This window comes from Brassica oleracea, chromosome C8 (genome assembly GCF_000695525.1).
Source record: "Brassica oleracea var. oleracea cultivar TO1000 chromosome C8, BOL, whole genome shotgun sequence".
Lineage (NCBI taxonomy): Eukaryota > Viridiplantae > Streptophyta > Magnoliopsida > Brassicales > Brassicaceae > Brassica > Brassica oleracea.
Window position 1 is genome coordinate 17,121 of NC_027755.1, and position 9,418 is coordinate 26,538.

Genomic DNA, 9,418 nt, shown 5'->3' on the forward strand with positions numbered 1-9,418 from the left:
CAATAGCCTTGATTGAGCATAACCTGCCGTACTCTTTTGTTGAGTACTGCTGATGTGCTTGATCCGAGGTTGATGATTGGATTTCTAGAGTATTGCTTCACAACTCTAGATGCAGCGACATGTAAGACGAAATTGGATCATATTAAGAAGAAGTTGAAGAAGTTGTTTGATGTCTACAAGAAGAACAAAAAGAAAAACATGGCTAGAACTTCAGGATCAACTTCAGGAACTACAGCACAGACTACTTTACCAGGATATGATGTAAGATCGTTTCATTGCATTGCTCATTAGTGTGTTTATGCTTTCTTAAGGTCTGAGCATTACTGTTTTTATTTCGGGTTGCAGGCATACTATGCTTTCTTCTCACAGAACGCTGGTGGTAATGGGAAGTCAGCCTTGGATAAGTACCTAGAAGAACCGGTTTTAGACATGATGGCCTTCAAGAGTTTGAATGTTCTCTCCTACTGGAGAGACAATGCTAATCGGTTTAAGGAGCTCGCATCAATGGCATGTGACGTCTTGAGCATACCCATCACCACAGTTGCTTCAGAATCATCCTTCAGCATTGGAAGCCGTGTATTGAACAAATACAGAAGCTGCCTTCGCCCTTCGAATGTCAGAGCACTGATTTGCGCAAGAAATTGGCTAAGAGGATTTGAGTCTTTAGACTGTAAGTTCTTGATCATTAGTCTCTGGTTATATCCTTAGATTTGTCTCTGGTCTTGTCCTTGAAACTAATAATTGAATTTTCTTAGGTGATGAAGTGGATTTTGAACCCTTGGAGTTGGAGGAAGTTGGAGAAGTTAATGAAACATGTCAAGTCTGAGTTCATGGGTAAGACTTGAGTCTGCTTGCTACTTATGCTTTCACATTGCTATCTTGTGTTTTGTATGTTTGAGTCTGCTTATACATTGCTATCTTGTGTTGTGCATGGCTAATTAATAACATTATCTCTTGATTTGGTGCAGGCAAGTGACATGTATGAAATTGAGCACTTATGGAGTTTGAACTTTGAAGTTATGTCTTTAAGTATTTATGATGCTATTTATGAACTGATGATATTTAAGTATTTATGAACTAATGCTATGTACTTATGAATTTATGGATGAATTTTAATCTTGTGAATTTATATTTGAATTTTTAGGCTTATAAATTGAAATTCAAAATATTCTTATATGGTTCTTAATGGACCCCATGGCAGTCCATATAAATATGGGTGTTAGTGGATTTGGGTCTTAATGAACATGGTCCTTAATGATAATGGTCACTCTTTGTCCACAAATAATAAATGAACAATCGGATATGGGCTAATGGACATGGACTCGCCCAGCTTACGGTTATAATGATGAGTTGACAACTTTCCCTTTCAGTTGTCTTTGTTTTATTTGGATAACAATATCAATATTCTTTTTTTTTTGTCAACATATTATTTTCCTACTAATATCTATATTCTTTGTTTATGCTCCTATAATATATCCTCATGTAAGTCGTAATAAGAATTTTCCAATAATCATTTTACTAATCTTGTAGATTTTTCCAGTGCTGTAATTTGTTTTGCCTTTTCAGATCAATATGACAGATGACTTATAAATTCATTTACATACTTGTATTACCTATATTGAGTTTTTGACAACTATTAAACTTGTTTACTAACAATCTCATAGTAGAATAGAATAAGTGAATAACCATGTAAATATATGATTCAATATGTATTCTAAAACTCGTACATGAGTTTAAATCATATATTTATTTTTAATCTATGGTATTTTGAAAATTATAGTATATATAGTTGCAGAAACACATTCATTTATAGTTTTATAATGAACATATGGATGCACAGAATTAGAAGTTCAGATGAGCCAGACCCAGCCAAGAACTGAGCCACAAACAAGACCTATTCCTAGAAAAACAATCATGAAGACTGCCGCAAGTTCTGCTTCTGATGCGTGGACCGTTTTGGGAGCCATGATCATGAGGACACTAGTGAGATAGCCGTTGGTGAGGCCTAGCATGAACGTGAGAACAACCACTGGCACTTCTGTTCTAAGCCAATGCGGTCCACGTAGACACGCAGAGAAGAGAGGGTAAAAGAGAAGCCTAAGGATACAAGCCCAAGTAGCAGATTTAATATTCTGCCATAGATAGAGGGCGGTGAGTGACTTGCCAACGAAATCAGAGATGTTGTAGACTGTGATGAGCAAAATAGGATACCAACTCTGGAGAAGTTGGGACTTCAGATTCTCTGCTAGAAATCCTGGAAATATCGATAAGGTAACAGTATAGATTATCAGAACACCCGAGGCTGGCCACTTGATCTTCCTCCCAACCATCCATACTGTTAGATTTGAATACAAAGGTTGATGAAGACTAAGGTGGTGTTGCATCACTGGTAACTTGTATAGCACGTTACAGCAAAGGAGGCAGCATAGTAGGATGGTGGAGCTCACTATGAAGTAGCAATGAGCACTGGTTCGCATCCCCTGTGGTGTCTGTGGCAGCGAAGCTTTAGTCGTAATCCTAAGGACCGAAACTATAATACCTACCAAAAAGACAGAAAAATAGTATAAGATTAACGTTAATTTAGTTATTTTAAGGCTACTTGTTTAATTATTTATATATTGGATATTTTCTAAATAATTACTAACAACATAACGATAGCCTTTATCATAAGTGCGGTTTCGGATACCGGTAAAGTGACCACCCCTAGCTTTATGTATATAACTATTTATTTTTATAAAAAAACTAGCCTCAAAATAGTATATATATATGGTGGTCAGAATCAAGTACGAAGTATGTGTATTATGCCATTTTTAAATGGAATTAAAAGAGGTTTACCTGAAGAGGCAGTCCCGGCAAAAATTGCTTGCATGTACTGTCTAGGAAGCTTTCCGGCTGAACCGATCAAACTTCCTCCGACCAGTCCATCAGCTAAACCACAGAGCACGACTGATCCAACCATCAACATATAAGAGATATTCTCATTCTTTTCACCTTTCCAAACCCAATCTATGATTGGCGAAACCATCATGGAGATGATGAACATGGAAAAACCCAAGTTCAACCTCAGTCTATGGCTCAACCTTGTGTTCCAAGTCATCATCAAAACCAGAACAAGGACCGAGCAACTCATGTAAGCCACGGTGAACGTCTTCTCCACATGCTTGTCGGGATACAAGTAGCCAAAGTAATCAACGGCAGTGATCAAAGCGTTCCATGGTATTAAACTACCAGCACCCAACAAGAAATGGATCACGTACGCCGCTCTATACGCGTCTCTTGTGTCGACTTCATCAACAATCACTTTCTCACCCACCATTTTCTCTCTCTCTCTCTCTTTTCACTAAGTTTGCAATTTAGGTTCTTGAAAACTTTCTGATGATGCTGGCTTCATTATAAAGCAAGGGTGGTGGGAGATTTGATTAGATTTGTTGTGATGTTTGGTGGTGGGCAAGACACACACGAGTCAGATCCTAACATTTATTATTATTCGGGATTGCGATTCTTTGATCATCAGAGCTTATATCATAAAAGAAAAAAAAAACTGTAGAAGGTCTGGTTGGTGGGACACAAAAACAGATGGGTTAGAATTAAAGTTACTACTTTGTGTGCATGACATTGGTCAGGACTTTCGTCCTTTCGATACCCTTATATTCCATTTACTGCATTAACGCAACAAAACATGAATAAAGAATGATCTAAACCGGTCTATACCGGAATATAATCAAACGACTTTAAACCGCCAAAATAAAACCATTTCAACGGAAACTAAGGACGTTGAAAGCTTCAAGGAACAACAACTTAACCGGAAACAAGAGAACAACGATCAAAGGCATATGTTGAGAGGCCACAAGGCGGCTAAACCTCTGCAAAGACTTTCTTCCTGTCTTCATCATCCCTGAGAAATCCTGACCGTTGTTACCGATGGCAGTCCCCGAGCTCCTCCCGCTTTCTCTAGCAACCAGAATAGGCCACCAGAGACTCCGACGATGCTCCCTCTTCAACCTCCTTATCTGACTCACTTCTTTTCTTATCACACTCCTAACCGCTTTCAGATATGAGTTCATGTCATGGTCCCTTTGTATGGTCCCGCTCGACCCGTAAGCTGATCTGTCGCTAAGGATATCCAGAGGATGCGGCGTGTTCAAGAAAACCGTTTGCGCAGCTCTCAACCGTTGTTCCTCCTCATCATCCAGCGATTCAAAACCACCACCGGTTAGAAGATATAAACCATTTCCTATAGGAAGTAGATCGTGTCCTGGAGAGAATGACTCATCCGGTTGGAGGATTAGAAGCTCCCCCATGGGAGAATACAACATACTCTGCTTGTTAAGACAAGGATGGCTACGGAAGTTTCCGTTAACAGCTTTGAGAAGCTCTGCTACATGGTAAGGGTAGTTACAAGAAAACGCTCTCGGGACAATGTCACGGTGCATTATGATGGCTTGGACATGGCTTTTAGGCAATCCTAGCTTTTTAAGAAGACTGTCGCCTCCACATAGTACAAAGGGCGCACCAAATGTTATGACAGGGAGTAAAGAAGAAGCAGATACTTCACCTCGAACCAGTAACATGATGTTTAGTAATAAGGATAAGCTTCCGCCTAGAGAATGTCCGGTGAAACGGAACTTAGCTCTGTTTCCATGGGCTTTGATGTGGGCTTTGACTTCAGGTAGCATTTGTTCATACATTCCTTTGGCAGCTTCGTATATACCTCTGTGAACAATGGCACCATCATCGAGTTCCTCAAATTCAATTGGCTCAAAGAGAAGGTTTGCTTGCCAAGAAGCTAGAGATTCCGATCCCTACAATATAAAACATCATAAGAGAATGAAATCTCGAATTTGAACTTTTTGTTTTGTGTTGTTTATTACCTGAATGACAAAGAATCTGGTGAGAGTTTGATCATCATCGCAAATAAACCAATCACAAGGAGAGGAGATGGTAGATTTCAAATCGTCAGCAACAGCTTGTTTGACATCTTCCTCAGCAGCAACAACACAAGTAACAGAGCTGGTTAAAGAAGAAGAAGATGACGACGATTCCTCCTCATCATCGTTTTTGGAGGAAGAAGGGAAAGGAAGAATGTTGGTGGTACGAGACTGAAGGTAAGAAGCAGCTGATGCAACAACCTCATATGCAGCAGACGCACCTTTGTTCTCCTCGTCTTCAACTTCTTCATCCTCCTCCTTTGGCTTGGTCTCAGCTGAAACTTGAGCCTTTAAAGCTAATTCTGTTTTCTCAGCTGACGAAGTTACGAATCTAAGGCCGTAATACTTGGAGAGATTGGCAGGCTGAATTAGAAAATTCCAGACAAGAGAATGATATATCAATACAACAAAAAACAATGTCGAATAATATTATGGATAAAGTTCTAACCTTGATCTTTGAAATGGAATAAGCCAAATTTCCCAAATAAGACATTTGGGCATAGAGTTTTGATTCGGACAAGGAGACCCTCTTGAGCAATTTAGAGAATGACTCTCTGTGCATCTGAAATTTGTTTTCTTCGTCACCATCATCTTCCAAAACCGAACATACACCGTCGTCTTCAGGCAATACAGCGTCGTTTAGCTCCTCCTCCTCTTCTTCTTCTATCTCTCCATCTCTCCACATAGAATGCACATCCAAGATCTTCAAAATCCAGCTCCCATTTCGCCTCTCCGTCTCCATTTCCACCGCCGACGGCTCCTCCTCCGCGATTGGCTTTCTTGAATCGCCAGAATCCACCAGAACAGCGTCATCCAGACCCAAGCCGCTTCGTCTTCTCGACGCGATTCCACCACCGCGGGACCAAAAGGGCGTCAATGGGTGTTTGAAAGAGGACCCAGAAGGTCTCCTTTTCTGCGATGCGTTTGCTCTCACTTCTACAACTCCTCCACAACCGCTTACGCCGCTTCCAACCGCTTTGATCGCTGGAATTACGCCGGGATTCAGACACAAACTATCCATCTTTTGTTCTGTTTCCTTATTTAAAAAAAAAAGAGCTTTTATTATTGAATTTTGGATTCTTCTGATTCCCACTTCAATTTATTACTTCAAACTTTATAATTTCTTTGGGAATGCAAAATTCTATTCCACAAAAGATTTAGAACTCAGAAAATTTAGAAGGGGAGAAGAATAAATTGTTGTTTATCTACCGAAGAGGAAACTTTTGTGTTGAGATCTTTCAATGCTATATTTTCGTTTCTCTTTAAAATAGAAAAAACACAAGACTTTTCCCTTTCTCTTCTTTCTTTGCGATATTTGTTTTTGTTCTGGGAGAAAGAAAGAATTAAAATGAAGAATTCTAGGCGAACCGAACGTCGTCGTTTACCATTACACATACATACGTGTAATACGCGTGACTTATCCATCCAACACGTTTTGCCCCACACGGATCCCCCATAAGCAATGGGATAGTCGACATTGGTTCAGAAATTTTGCCGACTTTCAAAATTTAATGTTTTTATAAATGGGTATTTCATTTCATAAATGACATAAATATATTTAAAGTTTTTTATTTAGCTTTAAGCCAAAAAAAAAGAGAGTTATTTAGATTTTAACACCGTGCTAAAAAGAAATTAATTAATTTAAGTTTAGTTATTACAAATGAAAGAAATTATTTTAAAAGTTATAAAGTTTAAATGTAAGTTTCCTACAATATCCACGTGGGACCACCAGGACAAGACTGCCACGTCATAATGTATAAATGGATATAGGTGTACTAACCAACCCATGTGACGTGTTCCAAGATTTTGTGTTCTATCCAATGGGAGACGTGGCATATTCAGAATGCTCATGCACTTTGTCTTCCCACTGTTGTGTGCTTGCATGCATGTCTTTTTAGGTGAGTCTTTTTGGCTAGTTGGTGAGGTATATGTCCAAAATGCAATCCCAACTACTTGCACGACACTAAAAGCTTATTAGTCTTCTTTTCTTGTTTACCCTTGAGATTACCATGATATATTTCAAACATACGTTGAAATGGTATACTAAAAACATATATAAAATTTTCAGAAGAGATTACAAATGTTATATATATTTTGGAAAATGTCGTCAAACAACAACAGTAAGACAATTTGAAAAGTAACCGAGCCCACGAAGCAAAAGTTGACACCACTCAACCTTTCCCCAAATCTCTCCCACCACTGGATTGACTTGTGATAAAGAAATCTCAGCACCCCAAATCTCATTGCTATCCTGCATCAACAATATCATGAGCTTTTCACCACAACTAGCAACGCACGCCTCTTTACAACCCTTAACGAGTCCTTCCACACCTTTAACCACTCCGCAAGGCAACCGGTGCTTTAGATCATACGCACTTAAACAATTGTTACAAGTATCATAGCTATAAAATATGCCGTCTATGATACAACCTGGACCAGTATTCCCTTTCCAACTAGAATGCAGCCTTTTGTCCGTACCAATTTCCCATCTACCTTCCCTTGGGTTGAAAACAAAGTTATTCTCATCACCCTTGATGATGTATATCTTTTCCTCGCTAATCAGCCTACAACCCGCCTCAAGACCATAGTTCTCCTCACCGCATTCCCACGTTTGTGTTTCCCTCTCTAACACCATCATCCTGTTTGATGACCACGAACCGTTTTCGGTATCCCGGTAATGACCTCCAACTACGTATATCTTTGCATCGATGACGTTAGCGACCGAATCATTGACCACCTTAGGCATGACGCAAAAATGGCGCACCGTGTTAGATCCACAGTCGATCACTAACACATCGGATGTGAATTTTCTATTGTAATATCCACCCATGACAAATATCCTTGAACCCACTACTACGTAGCCTCCTCCAGTCCTCCCACATCTGGGGAAGGCAGAGGAGGAAGCGAGGGGATAGGGACCAAACACTTGCTGCTACGGAGGAGAGTATACAAGCGGGTGTTCGAGGTGGAACCATTACGGATGGGTACATAGATGCAAGTTTCGGTGCGTCCTAATGAAGCCCGTCTGGCGTAAAGCTGAGGGGAAGCAACAATGGAGCGGAAGAGCTTAGAAACGAGGGAAAGAGTGACATACTCGTCTTTAGAGACACGAGCTATGCACTCAATCAAAAGATCGTCAGGAAGTGAAGAGATCGGAGACGTCTTCTTTATTTTCCCATGCCCCCCTACACATAGCAATCCCCATTTTGAGAGAGAATCTGAACGAGCGGAGAATGCAAGAGAATCAGTGACACAAGTTCCTTAGTTACATATATTTAGATGCAGTTATAAAAGATTTGGTAATATTTAAAATAAGGTCACATGGGGAAAAAATGTTAGACTAATCATTTATCAACTGATTATAGTTTGAGTAAAGTTTTACTAAATTAATTGATAAAAATTAGAACGATTCCCATGTACCATAAAAGAGAATTAAAAATACATTAATACAAATGTAGAATGTGGTTATAAATTTTCAAACAGCACTAAAAGTATATGATTCAGTATATAGAGCGTTTACGTAAAATTCAATATTTTCGTCGGGGTTTATACCTAGATTTTGAATTTTCTTTTAAATATGACAATATTATTTTAATGCATAGTTGCATCATGTACTAACATATGATGATGGTCAAAGAGGCTTGAAACCTTTGTTGTCTATGTTTCTCTAGAGAATAGCGATTTTATAGTGGTTAGTCCACTGATTTAGGGATTATATGAAGTTTTACTAAATTAATTGAAAAAAATAGAATAATGCTCATGTACATGAAAGAGAGTTTAAAATACATTAATACAAATTTATAATATGGTTAAAAAATTTAAAACAACACTAAAAATTTTTTTTAGGCTTCAGTATAAAGAGCATTTGCCGAAAAGCTCAATATTTTCGTAGGAATTGTTAAGACATAGATTTTGTGAAAAATTCAAAAATATAACAATAATTTTTTTAATGCATAGTTACACCTGCACTAACATAAGATGATGGTTAAAGAGTTTTCGAATCTTTGTTGTTTCCTTTTCTCTAAAATATCGATTTTATAATGGTTAATCCACTCATTTAAAGATTATATGAAGTGTGACTAAATTAATTGATAAATAATTAGAACGATGCCCATGTACCATGAAAGATAATTTATAATACATTAATACAAATGTAGAATGTGGTTAGAAATTTTAAAACAACACTAAGGATTATAGGCTTAGTATATTGAGCATTTACCGAAAAACTCAATATTTTCATAGGGTTTAACACATAAATTTTGAAAAAAATTCAAAAAATATGACCATACCGTTTTAATGCATTCTTACATCCTGCACTAACATATGATGATGATCTTAGAGGTTTGGATCCTTTGTTGTCTCTGTTTCTCTAGAAAATTAGATTATAGGATTTAATATATTAACCATTTACTGAAAAATTGAATATTATGTAGGAGTTAACACATAGATTTTGAGAAAAATTCAAAAAATTACAATATTGTTTTAATGCA

The 9,418-nt window shown here is 38.0% G+C and overlaps 4 protein-coding genes across 4 annotated transcripts; 1 reads left to right on the plus strand and 3 right to left on the minus strand.

Annotated features, from left to right (window-relative positions):
- The first annotated feature begins 72 nt into the window (after positions 1 to 72).
- LOC106308338 (zinc finger BED domain-containing protein DAYSLEEPER-like) lies at positions 73 to 826 on the plus strand. Its single transcript, XM_013745500.1, has 3 exons — positions 73 to 261; positions 346 to 670; positions 756 to 826. The coding sequence occupies exons 1-3, from the start codon at positions 73 to 75 to the stop codon at positions 824 to 826; spliced, it is 585 nt and encodes a 194-aa protein (XP_013600954.1).
- A 937-nt stretch (positions 827 to 1,763) lies between these two features.
- LOC106312000 (equilibrative nucleotide transporter 8) lies at positions 1,764 to 3,316 on the minus strand. The gene is made up of 2 exons (XM_013749365.1): positions 2,836 to 3,316; positions 1,764 to 2,539 (listed from the first exon to the last, which is right to left on the minus strand). The coding sequence occupies exons 1-2, from the start codon at positions 3,314 to 3,316 to the stop codon at positions 1,851 to 1,853; spliced, it is 1,170 nt and encodes a 389-aa protein (XP_013604819.1). The 3' UTR covers positions 1,764 to 1,850.
- Positions 3,317 to 3,560: 244 nt separating this feature from the next.
- LOC106311999 lies at positions 3,561 to 6,258 on the minus strand. Its single transcript, XM_013749364.1, has 3 exons — positions 5,377 to 6,258; positions 4,872 to 5,291; positions 3,561 to 4,802 (listed from the first exon to the last, which is right to left on the minus strand). The coding sequence occupies exons 1-3, from the start codon at positions 5,947 to 5,949 to the stop codon at positions 3,756 to 3,758; spliced, it is 2,040 nt and encodes a 679-aa protein (XP_013604818.1). The 5' UTR covers positions 5,950 to 6,258; the 3' UTR covers positions 3,561 to 3,755.
- Positions 6,259 to 7,035: 777 nt separating this feature from the next.
- On the minus strand, positions 7,036 to 7,758 carry LOC106308339 (F-box/kelch-repeat protein At4g38940-like). Its single transcript, XM_013745501.1, has one exon. The coding sequence runs from the start codon at positions 7,756 to 7,758 to the stop codon at positions 7,036 to 7,038; it is 723 nt and encodes a 240-aa protein (XP_013600955.1).
- Positions 7,759 to 9,418: the final 1,660 nt, after the last annotated feature.

Excerpts from the sequence above, each read along its gene's own strand:
- LOC106308339 (XM_013745501.1), bottom strand. The coding sequence starts at position 7,758 with ATGGGTGGATATTACAATAGAAAATTCACATCCGATGTGTTAGTGATC.
- LOC106308338 (XM_013745500.1), top strand. The coding sequence starts at position 73 with ATGATTGGATTTCTAGAGTATTGCTTCACAACTCTAGATGCAGCGACA. Across the intron at positions 262-345 it reads CTACTTTACCAGGATATGAT|GCATACTATGCTTTCTTCTC; the intron begins GTAAGATCGTTT and ends TTCGGGTTGCAG. Across the intron at positions 671-755 it reads AGGATTTGAGTCTTTAGACT|GTGATGAAGTGGATTTTGAA; the intron begins GTAAGTTCTTGA and ends GAATTTTCTTAG.
- LOC106311999 (XM_013749364.1), bottom strand. The coding sequence starts at position 5,949 with ATGGATAGTTTGTGTCTGAATCCCGGCGTAATTCCAGCGATCAAAGCG. Across the intron at positions 5,292-5,376 it reads ATTCCATTTCAAAGATCAAG|CCTGCCAATCTCTCCAAGTA; the intron begins GTTAGAACTTTA and ends TTTCTAATTCAG. Across the intron at positions 4,803-4,871 it reads CCAGATTCTTTGTCATTCAG|GGATCGGAATCTCTAGCTTC; the intron begins GTAATAAACAAC and ends TTTATATTGTAG.
- LOC106312000 (XM_013749365.1), bottom strand. The coding sequence starts at position 3,316 with ATGGTGGGTGAGAAAGTGATTGTTGATGAAGTCGACACAAGAGACGCG. Across the intron at positions 2,540-2,835 it reads TGCCGGGACTGCCTCTTCAG|GTATTATAGTTTCGGTCCTT; the intron begins GTAAACCTCTTT and ends TCTTTTTGGTAG.